Below are 16,041 nucleotides of genomic sequence, written 5' to 3'. Positions count from 1 at the left end.
TCCCTCGCCCTTCCTTCTTTCGCTCTCCCCCCTCCCCCTTCCTGAGTTAACAGATCTTTTTCATCTTGTTTCCTCATCTAATTCACACAACAGCAGCCTCCTTCTCATGAAGGGGGCACTTTCCTCCCTCATGATCCCTCTCTTTGCAGACCCCTGCCCACTATCTCACTATATATATATATATATTCTCCTCTCTACAATCAAGAATATCTTCTGACCAGTAACACTTGCATTCCAACTGACCTTAACCATCACAGGCTCCTCCTCCCTATCTGCATATGGAATCCCTACTGCCCAATCAGCATGGTGCTTCTGCTCTCACAGGCTCCTCCTCCCTATCTGCTTGTGAACTCTCACGAGAGCTGCCATGCATGGGATTAGCCACAGGTACACCTTAGAGAATTATATATAGACTAGCTTAACCTGCACAGAGCATCTGCACGCTAGTACTTGATTGCTCCCCTCACCCCCTGCCACAGCCCCCCTCACCTGAGCCACACTCCTGCTCTTCCGCCTCCATCCTGTGCGTCCATCCCCCTCACCCCTCTTGGTCATGCCTGCAACATTGCTGATGCCTATTGGCCAAGCTGCAGCAGCAGCCCCCTATTCCCAGAGACCTCCCCACCCTCACCCAAGCCCTGCTCCTCCCCACAGGAGCAGCAGCAGTGGTTGACTGGGCCCTTCCTCGCTGCCACCACCGCTGTGGCCGCTCGTTCCCCTCAGGCCACTGACATGCCTGGGCCTGTCCCTTGCCTGCCCGCTTCCCTCCGCCAATGGCCTTGGTAGCTTCAAACAGCAGCAGTGGTTGACTGGGCCCTTCCTTGCTGCCACTGCCATGGCCACTCATTCCCTTCAGGTCACTGACAGGCTCGGGCCTGTCCCTCACCCTTCCTTCTTTCTCTCTTCTCCACTCACTCTTCCCCTGTCTTTCTTCTTCTTTCTCTCTCTCCCTTCTTGAGTTAACAGATCTTGTTCATCTTGTTTCCTCATCTAATTCACACAAAGGCAGCCTCCTTCTCCTGAAGGGGCTCTTTCTTCCCTCACGACCCCTCTCTTCGCAGACCCCTGCCCACTATCCTAATAGATAGATAGACAGACAGACAGATTCCTCTCCTCTACAATCAAGAGCATCTTCCGACCAGTAACAGTTGCATTCCAACTGACCTTAACCATCACAGACTCCTCCTCCCTATCTACATATGGAATCCCCACTGCCCAATCAGGTGCTTCTGCTCGTGAACTCTCGCAAGAGCTGCCACCTACGGGATTAGCCATGGGTACGCCTTAGAGAATTAGATAGATAGATAGATAGACAGATAGATAGATAAGAGAGAGCATTTAAACGTGGGGTCCCCAGGCCTCCACCAACAGTCTAAAGTGGTACTGTCCAGTAGAAGCTGCATCATGTGATTCTGCTGATCATGCAGCTCAGATTTATTCCTGTATACATACCATGTGATTGACGCTGGTGAACGGGGTGTTGTCTGTAATTGTTTCAAAGGGGGATCTGGCCCCATTTCCATCAGTGGGGGTAGCCACTTCCCAGCTGAACTGTATGGATGATTGATTGATCCCCGCCTCACTGCAGCGCTCCTTCATAACCGAGTACTTGGGGAAGTGAGGGTCACAAGGGGTCACACAGACCAGTGGGTAGCCTGGAGAGGGAGACTTTTTAGCGCCTTCTTTGGTTTCTTCTTCCACGTGGTCATACTCCGATAGGGTAACGACCTGCAGGGAAAAAGCACAAGAGTTTGGACTGCAGAGAAGGGACGTATCCAGGCCCTTGGTACCTACAAGATCAGAGCCTAGAATGTGTGGCTCATAAGTGGTAGCCCTTACCAGTCCAGGCTGACTCAGCGGCATTATCCAGGCGAGGGAATGGCAGCACGGAGCCCAAATATTTGAATTTGGATTCAGGTCCCTAGCCTGGGAGTTTTTGGAGCTCTTCTCTATATAACTCTTAAGCAGTTGGGGCCATCGCTTAATGGTGGAGCGTCTGCTCTGCATGCAGAAACCTTTGCGAGCAGCTGCCAATCAGTGTAGACAATACCGAGTTAGAGTTGAAAGGGAGCCTGGAGGCCATTTAGTCCTACCCCTTGCTTAGTGAAAGAATCTCCTACAAGAGCCCTGATATATGCTCATCCCACCTCTGCACAGAGGAGAGCCCCACTGCAAAAGGCTGACTGTGCCCAGAGGCAGCCAGTAAGGGCAGGGCTGGGGGCGGGCAAAAAATGAGCTTGTTCCCACTTGTCTCGTGCTGTCCTGGCTGCCTCTCTCTTCATCTTTTGCCGCACCTTGCTGCAACATTAACCCCAGGCACGTGGGCTGATCATTCACCCTGTTCCCCAACCTGGCGAATGACCGGCCCATATGCCTGTGGTTAACGCCATGGTGGGGAGAGGCAAGACAGAGGCAGCTGGGATGGGGCGAGATGAATGGGAACAGGCTGCATCTGTGGCTTGCTTTTCACCCGCCCCACAGCCTCCCTCCTACTGGCCGCCACTGACTGTGCCACTGTCCGACTCTTACAGCTAGGGAATTCCTCCTCATGTTTAGCCTGAATCTGCTTCCTTGTTTTCTCCCATCTGCCTTAACATGCAGGAGCTGGAGTGTTTCTAAACCAGGGCAAACTCCAGGCTTCCCTCACAATTACCAGCAATCACACAAGACTAACTATACAAAGCAATTGTGATAAAGCAAGGGCAGCTCCAGAGGGGTGTGTGGGGGTCAAATGTCTCCCCCACCCGCAAGTGGCTTGCCCCCCCCGCCCCCTTCCTGTTTGAGAAATCTAATATGTGGGACACAGCTCACCTACTCATAAATGCACTTTGCCCCTTTTGTGCCCTCCCTTAATCCCCCCGCCCGGTGCTGCCACTGAAAGCAATCACACTTAGGGGTTGATGCCACAACAAAAAGCATCAGGAGAATAGTTACCCCTGCTAACCTGGCAAGAGAACCCCAAACCCCACCTTTTAAGTGATGGTATTCAGCCCAGCCGGTAGCTGTTGCTGGCATCGAACTTGTCTTTCTTTTGAAATTGGGCAGGGGCAACACAAGGCCTCTGTGTGCCTGAGGCAGAGTGCCAAATGCTGCCTCCCTTGTGTGCACCCTCTTCCCCACTAAAAAAAAAAAAAAGAGGGTGCCAAAGTGCAGCTTGCCATCCCACTGGTGCCTCAATAATTTGCTGCCTGAAGCAACCACCTCACCTCGCCTTATGAAAAGGCCGCCTCTGCTTTTGGGATAGGGAACTGTTTTCTCACACCTTTGCTATGTAAATCACACTGAAAACTTCTTGAAGAGGGAGAGGAAGAAGGAGGAAAGAAAGAAAGAAAGAAAGAAAGAAAGAAAGAAAGAAAGAAAGAAAGAAAGAAAGAAAGAAAGAAAGAAAGAAAGAGAGAGACTAACTCATGGCTCAATCAGGTTAAGCCACTTACAATGGGAGGGGCTGGTAAAATGAGGCTTCCAGCTGCTTCCTGGTCCAGAATGGTCACTATTGTTGAGGTGATCTCCCCCAGAACAGCTTCAACAGGATCATCGGGGCCCAGCACCAGAGAAAAAGACTCGTGCCACTCCCTGTCTTCATTGGACATGATCTCCACTTTAAATACAATGCGGTCCATCCCTGCATGAACAGACAGGAGAGAAGGCTCAGCCAAACCAGCTTGTCATCTGAGAAGACTTTAAATGCTTCCATAGAGCAACGCTGAGGTCAGACCCCACTAAATCACTGTGCTAAAACAGCACAGGTTTTTTATCTTAACCCATTTGGCCCTCATGTTTTCGCCAAGAAGCCTTGTTTTCTTTTTTATATAACACACAGCCTGATGGATGGCTTGACAGATTTACGAACAGATGCCCTGTGAAGATTAATGGCGCCCGTCTGACTTTAATAAAAATCTATGAGCCAAAAATACAACTCCCATTGCTGCTAGAAGGCATTATTGTCTACTCGGAGCCCTTACGATACACACACAGAGCTACAGGTCTTGGGAGATGCTTTGCCATGGCCGCTGCGGCTGTGGATGATGGCATTTGTAATCCAGCAGCATCTGAGGAGCCCAGTTGGAGAACCCCTGCCTTAAGGAGTCATACATGTTGACTCTCTATAATGGAAGAAAGCCTTGCACTGAACCTAGGACAGAGAGGGGCTTGTGCACTATTGTGGCACTTGGAAGGCAGCACAGCTGAGGGTCACAGGTGCAGGTGTAGCAAAGAGGAAATACAGGAGCTGCTGAGGGTCAAACATGGCCATGAAGCCCCTGCTTGGGATTCCTGACATGCTCCCCCCCACCCAACAAAAGCAGCTGCTGGGGCTTCCCTGTCGCAATTCTGAGATTTAAATTGCTGAGGGTTTTTAACCTCCCCCCACCACATCATTTGCCCACAAAAGATCAATCCCCCAAAGGGCAATTTGCCCCCAAAGGTGCAATTTGCAGCAAGTAGCAGCTTTGGAGACAGCTTCAAGGGATAGGTTTTGGCAGGAAAAGAGCATGGAGGGGGGAGGATTAACCCCTCTTGCACGCCATGGCCCCAATCCGGATTGAAGGGTCCTGTGGTGCATGGCATTGAGCAATGCGTGTACCATCTCCATTACTTTGACCCTGAGGGTCTAGAAAGTTGGGAAGGATCGTGATGGAGGGAACAGAGTAGGGGGAAAGTTTGGCACAGGGTAGCAGACAAAGGTCACACTCCAGTCACGATCAGCCTTCCCTCTAAAAGGGAATTCCAGATGTTGGTGACTACAACTCCCAGCATTCCCAGCTGCAATGGCCTTTGGCTGGGAATTATGGGAGTTGTGGTCAAAAACATCTGGGATTCCCTGTTAAGAGGAAACACTGGTCATGGTTAAGCAACATTAAAAGCTCCATGAGTCTCTATAGGGGAGATTTAAACACATCCTAAACCTCTCATTAAGATGAATGGGGTGTTAAAGTGCTTAACATCAGCTGGACCATGTCTGATACGTTCTGCATGGCTTGGAGGCAGATGGGAAAGAGCCAAGGGACAGGAAGAGTTTTATGCTTTTGGTAGGCAGGGGTGTAGAGAAGGCTGGATCTCACTTGCACCACAACTCCCATCATCCCTTGTCACAATAGCTAGTAGGTAGGGAATGATGGGAGTTGTAGGCCAACATCTGCAGGAGGGCCACAGTCTGAAACCCCAGTACTAATATAAACCAATGGCTGAATATTTGACGGAGTATTCACTTAAATGGTTTGGAGGTTTGCTTTCATTTATATCATATTTATTTCTCAGTTTGTATCCTGTCTTTTGGATCCTGGGACCTAGGACCCCAAGATGGCTCACAAAACAAAAACAGAAATAAATAACAACAAACTCATTTTTGCCTAAGAAGAATGCTTATTGCTATATAAGACCCAGAACAGCCTCCAGTCCAGACCATCTTTTTCTGTGCTTTACCAGGGCTAAACTTCAGAACTCGACTTTTTGGGTTGTAATCGATTCCAGACTGAGCCGAACCATCCCGGGTGCTGCAGCGAACCTTGGAGGTCCTATTTTGGTCCCCTCTCCGGATCACATGGACTTCTAAGAAAGCGAAGCCTTCGGGCCCAGGAGGTTCACGTACTTGATAGGCTGCTTCTTCAAACTCGATGGTGGGCGCTGAAAGGAATGAGAAGAAGCAGAAAGGGTCAGTGTCTTTGACCATATCTAGATGTGAAGAACGTAATAACAATAGGGTCGTTTTGGTTTCCCACCCAACAAAGTGATATATGCTAGTGATGAAAAATGTATAGGGGAGAATTTGAATCAACCCCTCGTTTAGCAGCGAAACCCAGTTTGATGAGAACAAAGCTCACAGATGAGATGTGTGGAGGCAATTGCTTAAGGTCTAAAACAAGTAAAAATTTGAAGAAGTTGCAAACTTAGATAGAAAACCTGCATCCTATACTAGCTACTTCGTGGTGGAAGGCAGGAGAGAACAAAGAAGAAGGGAGTGTTCAAAGAGAGAGCAAATAAAGAACAAGAGGGCAATTCTACACTTTCTACCTCTTACTCAGAGTGCCCCTAGTGGTCAGGAGGAATTATTGATGTTGAGAGACAATGCTTATAGAGTCACATCTCCAACAAAACCAAGGTGAAAGATGAAATTCACAGTGGAATTCCACAGCACCAGTGTTTGATGGCTGTGCTAAAATGGAACATTGGGGCTTTTTAGGGGGGAAAAAGACAGCTAAGAAGGGATACAATCGAGGTCTATGGAATTATACGTGGGATAGAGGAAGTGAAAATGAAATTGAAAGACAGTAGATTTGGGAGAGAGAAATGGAAGTACTTTTTCAAACAATGGATCATTAATCTATAGCAGGGGTTAGGGCATAATGGGAGTTGTAGTCGAACAACATCTGGGGATCCAAGTCTGAGTGTCAGTTGCTCAGTGTCAGCTGCTGGGTCCATGTTGGCCATTGCAGCTGAGGATGATGGGAGTTGTAGTCCAACATCATCTGGAAACCCAAGTTTGAGGATCCCTGTTTTATGTGATTCATTGTCACATGACCCACTGGCTTAGAGGAATTTAAAAAGGGATTAGACTAATTCATGAAGGATGGCTCTGTCAGTGATTATTGGCCATGATTAATAAATGAAACCTTCAGATTCAGGGGTAAGGTAAAGTGTACCGTCAAGTCAGTGTCACCTCCTTGCGACCACAGAGCCCCATGATTGTCTTCTGGTAGAACACAGGAAGGGTTTACCATTGCCATCGCCCACACAGTGTGAGATGATGCCTTTCAGCATCTTCCTATATCACTGTTGCCCGGTATAGGTGTTTCCCATAGTCTGCCTAGCTAGGCGTGTCTTCTTCACTGGCTGATATTTTATAAGCCTTTGACTGATGGCTTATATTATGAATGGTACATTATTAGGCACATAGGAAGCTGCCATATACTGAGTCAGACCATTGGTCTTTCAAGCTCACTATTGTGTTCACAGACTGGCAGTGGCTTCTCCAAGGTTGCAGGCAGGAATCTCTCTCAGCCTAGCCCTACCTGCCCTGCAACCCTATTTTGTAACTGAATTCATGTCCTACAATTTTGGAAACTGGATTTTCGTGAATGTCCATAATATGTCCAACCTCCTGCAAAAAACCTGGGTCTTGCTTTTCGCTCTGCATTGGCGCAAGTCAGCATGGGGCATAGCATGGTGGGGGAAATGGTAATATCCCATATATATTTCAATGGTAATATCACACAAGTATTAAAAAGAGAACACCCAGACTACTTGAGAGATTTGTTATTCACACTTAAAAAATGGAAGGTTGAACCAGATCTATTTAAAGGATCCTCCTCAGTTAAGCAGCTAAGGAAAACAATTTATGGAGAGATTCTAGAAGTGGGTTTCTTAAAACCTGATTTAGAACGTAAACGCTACAAACACCACACTTCACAGTACTTGTTGCAACCCGATCACCCTATCGCTCTCTTTAAGGAGAAAAAAGTCCCTTTTCATTCATGGGAAACAAGGTGGCACTTATACCATCAAGTACTACCACTTAATGCGGCTAAGCCATGGCTCCCAGAGGATCAGCAAGAGTGCCCTAAAATCACCTGCAAACAGAAAGCTAGTGAGCTAGGTAAAACATTCAGAGAAACCCACTCACATTTCTTAAAAGAGTGTGTGGTAGCAAAAAGAGTGTGGCAGGGAGTAAGCAAGCTGTTAGAGAGCCTGATTTGGAAAAAGAGACATGGGAAGAACTAACCTCGGATTTGAGAGATAGAACCTCCTTTCGAGGTCCCAGAAAGAAACCTTAAAGGAAACGGGACGGAACGGGTGCCCTCATACTAGGGAATTGGAATGTTCCCCTTCTCGTAATCAGGTTAGTAAACCTGTATGTCTTTTATGCAATGCTCCTGCATAGGAATAGGGAGGGAAGACGCGACCAAGAGGTTCACACAGATGGGACAGCAAATTTCTTCTGGAAAAGTTTGTATGGTTATGTGCAAAGAGACAAGTGTATCTCTTCTAAACAGCAATGGGACAAATTGTGGAAATGGACGTCAGACGTAACCCCCCCGATTACCTGATGTGCCTTAAAATCCCCCGAGTTACAGTACTACCTGCATATACTTCATAACCTTGTGGGTTTCCAAATCCTTATGTGTAAATCTTTGTAGATATATCATGTACAAACAACCACTTTGTATATAATTGTGTTTTGGCAACGTACTGTATGCTTTGGTAGTTTGTTGGTTCAATAAAAAAATCTTGTCCTATTAAAAATAAATAAATAAATCTTGTCCTATCTTGGAGAAGCCAGGGAGGGAACTTGGAACCTTCTGCTCTTCACAGAGCGGCTCCATCCCCTGAGGGGAATATCTTGCAGTGCTCATACATAAAGTCTCCCATTCAGATGCAAACAGGGTAGACCCTGCTTAGCTAAGGGGACAAGTCATGCTTGCTACCACAAGACCAGCTCTCCTCTCCTCTCTATTATGAATGGTACACTTGTACATGTGCCTGTGTGAATGACTGTACCTGGTTTCATTTTAAAAGTGAACCTGGATTACAGGCCCTTCAAATGCATGGTACAGATAGGAAGTGTACTACTGTACCTGCGTTCAACATAACATATGACTGACTGTACCTGTATACACATCTGTATCTGTGTACACTGTACACTCATTGCACAAGTGTTGAATGTAACATGGGAATGGGCCTTTGAGGCTGAGTCATACTAGCAGCACTTCCACCATTTTTTGCCAATGGTTATCAAGGTCGAAGCAGAGCTGGAGTTGGGGGTGGGGGGAGCCACGCACAGTGTCTTAGAAAAATGTCATCAAGTAATCGAAAATGGCTGCTTCTGGGCACTGGCAACCAGCAACCAGTGAACAAGACATGCCTGGCTAAGCAGCATGAGAGGAGAAGAAGCAACTAGTCAGAGGGAGAAAGGAAGGCCAAAATGAAAAAAAGATTCCAAGCAGACTGTGGGTGCTGGCTCTAGAAAGGTCGAAGGCCATTCTTGGCTTTAAAAACAGCCCCAACAAACACGGCATTAAATACGGACCTATTCCTCTTACCATCCTCATCATTGGAGATGATCACGGTGGCCACACTGTTCTTCCCAACTGTAGCCCCACTCCAGTGGTTTCCAAGGGGGTTGCTCAAATATACTCGGAACTTCTCCTCCATTTCAAATGCAGAGTCATCATTAATAAAGAGAGTGCAGTTCTTCACCTAGACCCAAGGATGCCATCTGTTAAGGGCTTGTTTTAGTTTACTGGAACCATTCCTTGCTGCCTAGGATTGTAATATATTAGACTATTGCCAACAGGTCATGTGGTGGTCAAGGAAGAACTGGTGTTCTGTGGTGGCTAAGAGGCAGAGCTGCAAATCAGGACTTCCCTGGTTCAAATCCCACCTCTGAACTCACAAGATGGTCTTAGGCAAGTCACTCCCTCTCAATCTCAGCTGTAGTATATTTATTATTTATTTGATTTATATACCACCCTTCCAAAAATGGCTCAGGTCGGCTATAGGGGTCATAATACAGTCTTACAGGGTTGTTGTAAAAATAGTGATAATTAATGTGAAGCACTTTGAACACTCAAAGTTTATATACAAATGTGAGGTTTTACTGATGACAAAAGATTGCAAGCTTGCCTGTCACTCAACTGTAAACAGATCATGATCAAAGAATCATGTCAGAGGGTAAGAAAGTCATTTGGGCCCAGTTCTCACAGTGGTAATCAATCTGTGTTAATAAAATAAAAATCAAATGAATAAAACAAAAAATCTGCATAAGAAAAATTAGAATTCCAGGGGAAGGGATCTTGCCTAGCCTTCTCCCTGACATGCTAGATTTCCATGGGCGGGGAAGTTTTGCACATTCCATAATGTGTGCCTCCACCTGCAGTCTGAAGACGTACAGCCCAGACTTACCACCTTAGTGACATCTAGGCCCTGGCTTCCAAAATGGGTCACTTTTCTATTTTTCTAATGCATTGTCAATTTTTTATTGACTGCGTATATTTTGTTATGGTATATTTTGCTGTGTTCACCACATGTTATGGTATATTTTGCTGTGTTCACCACAAAAGGCACAGTGATCAGGTAGCAGAGAAATTTAACTAGTGAAAGAATGGGGCAAAAGTCAGGGAATATGTGTCAGCCCATTTGGTGGGAAGCCATAAACAGGAAAACAAGAAGTTCTGTTTGGCTAAGGTCTCCTCTTAGCCTCAAATGAGATCTGACAAGAAGAGTGTGATTGCTGTTATATCTTTTTAATGCGTTCAAACAGTTGTAGGAGATCCCAACTTGGATAGGGACTGCCATGAAGCGGGGGGGGGGTTAACCTTTCCTCCCAAATTGTTTTCTCAACCCAAACTGCCCCCTGATTCTATTTGCCTCAGGAGGCAAAAATATATAGATTTAAATAGCAGCTTGTTGTTGTTGTTGGGGTGTGTGTGTGTGATTGTGCACATGCACACATGCAATTTTCATCAGAAAAATGACAAGGAAGAAAGGGTTGAACTCCTTCCCCTGCACCATAGTCCTGATCCAGAAAGTAACTCCCATCTAGGATTGCTGTTTTTTAAAAAAAACACAGGAGACAGAAATGCAAGGATAAATTTCTCATCACATTTATTTAACAGTTCCTGCCCTGAGGAGTGACTCTGAGTCTGACCCGAGGAGGGAAGCCAAGCACTAGACCCAGTTCTGGGCTTTGATACCAGGCCAGAGCCGCAGAGCCTGAAAGAACCCCAGAACTGGAGCAGTCCGAAACAGCATCTTCAGAGCCTGAGCTCTGTGAAACAGCAGCCTTGGAACTTGAAGAGCTGCACTCCTCGATATCTCCATGCTCACACTGGCAACAGGCTAGACAGGATCAGGCAAAGTGAAGGAGGAGGCAGGTCAGACTCTGGCCAGAGGCTGCCCCTTTAAGGCTTCCCCTCTCCAGGCAGGGAGAGGTAGCCTGAGCAGAGATATTTCAGAGTTTAGTACAACTCTTAACTGTTGTTGGATCCATGTGTCTCATGGAGCTCTCCGTGGTGCTGCAATCTGTCCCACCTCATCTTCCAGACCTTGTGGGTGATTCGGTGGTACAAGACCATCTAGTGTGACCGTTACACTATTAGTTCTCGGCCAGCTAGATTTATTGAATTATTAATTAAAATTTTCTTATATACCACCTCCTCCAAAGACTCTAGGCGGTGAACAACAATACAGATAACAATTAATTAAAATAATAAAATAAAATTAGATTCACCCACCTTCTCCCCTTTCAGAAAAGTGATACGTGATTCCTCAGCATTCCTCCTTTCTTCAAAGTCCTCCATGACCTTTGCTGTCTGACTCTGGGTGTAGCACCTGACAGAGGACTCATAGCTTAAGTCTCCAGTACGGATGATGGAAATGTGCAGGACCCCATCCTTCTCTTTCACCGGATACAAATCTTTACTAAATTGCATGTTTGGTACTGCAGCAGGAACAAGGGGGAAAAATACTGCTAGAGTGCTGAAAATTAAAAAAACTTCTATGAAGTATAGCATAATTATTAAAGAAGCAATTCTTCTTTTGTAATTCTGCCACAAAAGAAGCCATTGCTGCCAGAAAGCTAACACTGTCCAATTAGACTGAATCTTTAGTTTGAAGGATGCGAGTTCAAATCTCAGCTTAGCGGCCTGGCCACCAAGGTGCAACACAACTGGGTATACACCTGAGGCTGGCAACGGAGTTGATGTGATTCTCCCTTAGCTCTAATTTCAAGGATGAGGGGATTACTGGCATTATGTATGCTTGGGCTGGGAGACGTGATCAAGAAAGTAGCCTGTAGCAAAGAGCAGGCAAAGGAGGATACGGGTCAAGAGCAGGTGAAGCAGAGTAAATCTACTCTTGAATTCTACCCAGTGGGATTAAGAGTGGAATTTGGAATTCCGATCAAATGCAGTCAAGTACTGGGTTGAGGGAATGTCTAGGATCTACATTGACAATAGGGTCCAGATCTAGTGCTTCCAGGACAGGTTGCAGGTAGAAGGAACAGCTGGCCTCAGCTCTGGTGCTCTGCAGCACCACCTCTTCAGATGGCCAAAGAATGTATTACAACGGCCAATCCCAGGAGGAACAGATGATCTGAATCCCATCTAACCTGATATAACTGCTGACTCTGGCCTGGCTCTTCAGTTCAAGCAACTTGTCACTTAAGTTGAGCTGCAACAGAAGCTAGCCACAAGTCCTGACATTAGGGCTGATTTCCATGCTTGAAATAGCTTTGCATGTTGACTTTCTGCCCATGGGCAGCTGCATGTCACCGCATGTCATTTGCATGTCACCATACACTGCACTGGTGGTTGGGGGCGGGGGGGGGTTACTTCTCTAGGCAGGCACAATGATGCAACAGTGGCAGTGGCTATATAGATTCCCACATGGCACACAGGCAAGGAGTCAACATGTGCAAGATTTTCATGGAGTCATTAGCCCAAATTTTACCAAAAAACCCTGTGTTACCTAAGGAGTTCCAGCTACATTTAAGTACAGATTCAGGGGTTTTCTTACCATCTTGGAAAGTGTCATTAATGGCCACCACTGCCTGGAAAGGCTTGGCCAGTTCAGCTCCTTGGGGTGAGCTCAAATAGACGACAAATGTTTCTACTCCTTCTATCACTGGGTACTGAGCATCATCCAGAATTGTCAAAGTGCAGTACTAATGCAGACAAACAACAACAACAACAACAGAAATCTACATTAATAAATGAAGCCTGCAACCAAGTATAAGTGACTGGATGAGAAAGATGCACTAGCTGATGTCACAGAAGTTAACGGCACTGGCCTCTCCTAGACCCAAAAACAGCAACGGCTTGCAAAAACTCAGTACAGAATGTCCTACTGACAGCATGAAAGCACATCGACATATACTTATTTCAGATGGATCAAGGGACAGCCAAACACATGCAGACTGTTAGATCCATTCGATCACAGAAATGCTCCGTGCCAATGTTTCTCAAACTTTTGATAGTTGGGGCACACTTGTTTATGAAATGCATGAGCACCCTGGCACCATCTTGGAAAGCATGTATGGACCACTGAAGAGGACTACACTTCCCAGTCTTCCCTGCATGTTGGAGTTTGAGAGAGTTCTGTCTCCCTTAAAAGAGTCCCACAGGCAAAGTGCAACACTACGTGGTGGGAACACTTGCCTTCATGTAGTTCCAAGGGGACTGTGTGGAGTATTTGGCTTCACTATTACTCAGGGAGCTGCACTTAAGGTCAATAGGCTTAGGTCCAGATTACCTTAGAGAATGCCTTCTTCTCTATGATCCCCATCATACATTGAGGTCATTCGGCGAGGTCCATCTCCAGTTACCACCAACACTTCTGGTGGTGACTCAGAACCAGGCCTTCTCTGTAGCTGCTCCTGGCCTATGGAATACACCCCTGGCAGATATCCACAGTCTGGGCTCATTGCTGGCCTTCAAGAGATCCCTAAAGACTTACTTGTCTGGCCTGGCCTTTCAAGGTTTTTAAATTGCTTTTAAGTGTCTTCTTTATATATATATTTCTCTAAGGCATACCCATGGCTAATCCCATGTGTGGCAGCTCTCGTGAGATTTCGCAAATGAGGGGAGGGGGAGAGGACAACAAGCAGCCAGCGAGAGCAAGCGGTGGCCGACCTGGCTGGGAGAGCAAGCGCTGGTCGCCAGGCGGGGGGAGAGAGCAAGTGCTGGCCAGCCTGGCCACCAGGTGAGAACAAACTGGGGCTAAAGAGAGGAGAATGAATTAGGGCAGAAGAGGGGGGGAGAACGAATTGGGGCAGAAGGGGGGGGAGAACGAACTGGGGCTTAAGGGAGGGGGGGGAGACAGGGATAACTAGGGGCACAGATGCTAGTTTTTAATTGGTTTTATTACTATCTCTAGCAGCCTTTAAAAGAGCTCCCAAGACACACTTGTTTAAACTAAGCTTTGATCAGCTGTAGATGCATTATAATGTTGTTGTTTTTATATTATTTTAATTGCTTTTTATTGTTTGGTTTTAATCTGTGGCTCTATTCTTTTTTTGTTTCTGTAAACCACCAGGAGACATTTGTTTTTGGCAGTATAGAAATGTAAAGAATGAATGAACGAATACATAAATCACTCTGTGAAAACTGCCTACATACCTCTTCAGTCCTGCCAGGATAGAATTCCACTTTCTTGGAGCTGGGAATATAATCAACCCCCGGTGTGGCAGATGGTGGTTCAGATGTGCGCGTAGCACACCACACAGACGTCGGGATTGAGAGATCTGGACCATGCCTGGTAACTGGGATTTCAATGATCCCTGCAAAAAAGAAAGGGAAAACAAAAACAATACCAAAAAAAAAAAAACCATTACATTTTGGGGGGAAATGAGAAAAGGTGATGCTAGGGTTTTTTAATGAATGTGGGAAATCCCGCTCTCCAAAAGGTACAGTGACTGTCCCTTGTATCAGCATTAAAGAAAAACATTCTAAAATGATGTATTGTTGGTATCTTACACCATATACAGGATATAAAAGATTTTGAAAAATGATACAGGGCTATAATAAAATAATAAAAATGGGGCAGTTTTTCTGTTCATTTGATGAGCCAACCAGAAGTTTGGTAGTGAGACACTTGGCTTTTTCTTTAATTTAACTGTAATTGTGTGTAATATGCAAAGGGGCTTAAAAATTTAAAGTGTTGTATATAGTGCTGCAAGAACAGAGTGAAAGTAAGAGACTTACCTGCATCCTCGCTGACAGTAAAAGTAGCATTTCCAAGGGACACCGTAGAGGCATCGTTGGGCCCGCTGATCATAACCTTGGCCAAAGCAATGCTTCCAATGCGTGCGTTCTCTGATGCATCAGCAAGTGCAATTTCAAATTCTTCCTCTTCTTCGTACTCACTGTCGTCGATCAGCTTCACATCACAGGTTGTCATGGTGACCCCTGGCCCCAGCACGACACGGTTCTCGTTGGACATTTCCCTGGACTTAAAGTCTGAACCAGACTCCAGGGCATACACACTACTGCCTTTAGCACTTTTGGGGACTGTGTAGCAAACTGCAGAGACGACACTGCTAGAGTCTCCTGAAATTAACAGACATCAGAATTCCCTTATTGTTAAGAGTTGTTCAACAGTAGTCTAGTGATGTGGTAGGCTCTCCTTTGCTGGGGAGCAGGACCATAGCACCAAGTCCTGCCCCAATATATTTGTACTAAGTTGAATGTCTGCCTAGTGTGTATGTGCGTTCAGACATACATGCATTGGGCTATCTCCATACAATCTAGAATCCTGGAAAAATAGGGTTCCCGATCACAAGAGAGCCATATGCACCATGCAGGCATACAGCTGAATGCATGTAGGTCACCCTACATATACTTTACTCTCTTTGCCTCTCTCCTTTTAAAGAAGAAATCCAAACAAACCAAAAAAGAAAATAGTGGTGGTGCCCCTAATATAACCTTCAATCTGGCAACCTGATCCACCCGTCAAAGGCAGAGTAAAATGACTGTACATGCAAATAAGAGACTAGTTTTGTTTTAGATTGTGAGCTCTTTGGGGACAGGGATCCATGCTATTTATTATTTCTCTGTGTAAACCACTCTGAGCCATTTTTGGAAGGGTGGTATAGAAATTGAATAAATAAAATAAAATAAGATTACCCTTTGCCCAGGCGAAACCCCACCATACAAAGGCACAGAGCAACCACCTGACTTCTCTTCTCTATGCATGAATCCAACAAACCTTTCCTCTCAATGGGGGCGGAGAGGGTGCCGGCAGTCTCACTGATGTGGTAGACCTTCTTGTCAAACTGCAAGGTGGGTTCATCTTCTGCATCGCTGATGAAGACTTGGGCCTCGGTGATCCCCCCCAGCAAGGCGTAGGCTGGCATGCTCAACTCCACTGTGAAGCTCTCGATGTTCTCAAATATGTCATCATCATTTATAATGATGGTGCAGGATTTCGTGTCTTCCCGTTCATCAAACTGTACCTGTATGGTGGTGGCAACATTAGGACTGTCCATTGGCTCCGTGCAGAAGAATAAAGAGTCCTTTTGGAGATCAGGGTGCATCAGGCCTTAACTAG

At 46.0% G+C, this 16,041-nt stretch overlaps 1 protein-coding gene across 4 annotated transcripts in view; it reads right to left on the bottom strand.

Moving 5' to 3' along the window:
- The window catches only part of FRAS1 (Fraser extracellular matrix complex subunit 1), a 383,137-nt gene that overhangs the window by 27,203 nt on the left and 339,893 nt on the right, over positions 1-16,041 (bottom strand). For all 4 annotated transcript variants that reach the window (XM_053252057.1, XM_053252060.1, XM_053252061.1 and 1 more), the window contains 9 exons: positions 15,700-15,946; positions 14,697-15,041; positions 14,112-14,272; positions 12,511-12,658; positions 11,229-11,434; positions 9,036-9,192; positions 5,422-5,622; positions 3,435-3,622; positions 1,453-1,728 (listed from right to left, as the gene is read on the bottom strand). In XM_053252057.1, the coding sequence (XP_053108032.1) occupies positions 1,453-1,728; positions 3,435-3,622; positions 5,422-5,622; positions 9,036-9,192; positions 11,229-11,434; positions 12,511-12,658; positions 14,112-14,272; positions 14,697-15,041; positions 15,700-15,946 (1,929 nt within the window). The remainder of the gene's footprint in view (positions 1-1,452; positions 1,729-3,434; positions 3,623-5,421; positions 5,623-9,035; positions 9,193-11,228; positions 11,435-12,510; positions 12,659-14,111; positions 14,273-14,696; positions 15,042-15,699; positions 15,947-16,041) is intronic.

Source organism: Hemicordylus capensis, chromosome 5 (genome assembly GCF_027244095.1).
Source record: "Hemicordylus capensis ecotype Gifberg chromosome 5, rHemCap1.1.pri, whole genome shotgun sequence".
In the NCBI taxonomy this organism is placed as follows: Eukaryota; Metazoa; Chordata; class Lepidosauria; order Squamata; family Cordylidae; genus Hemicordylus; species Hemicordylus capensis.
Note: the sequence above shows the minus strand (reverse complement) of the source record. Positions and strands in the feature narration are given on the sequence as shown.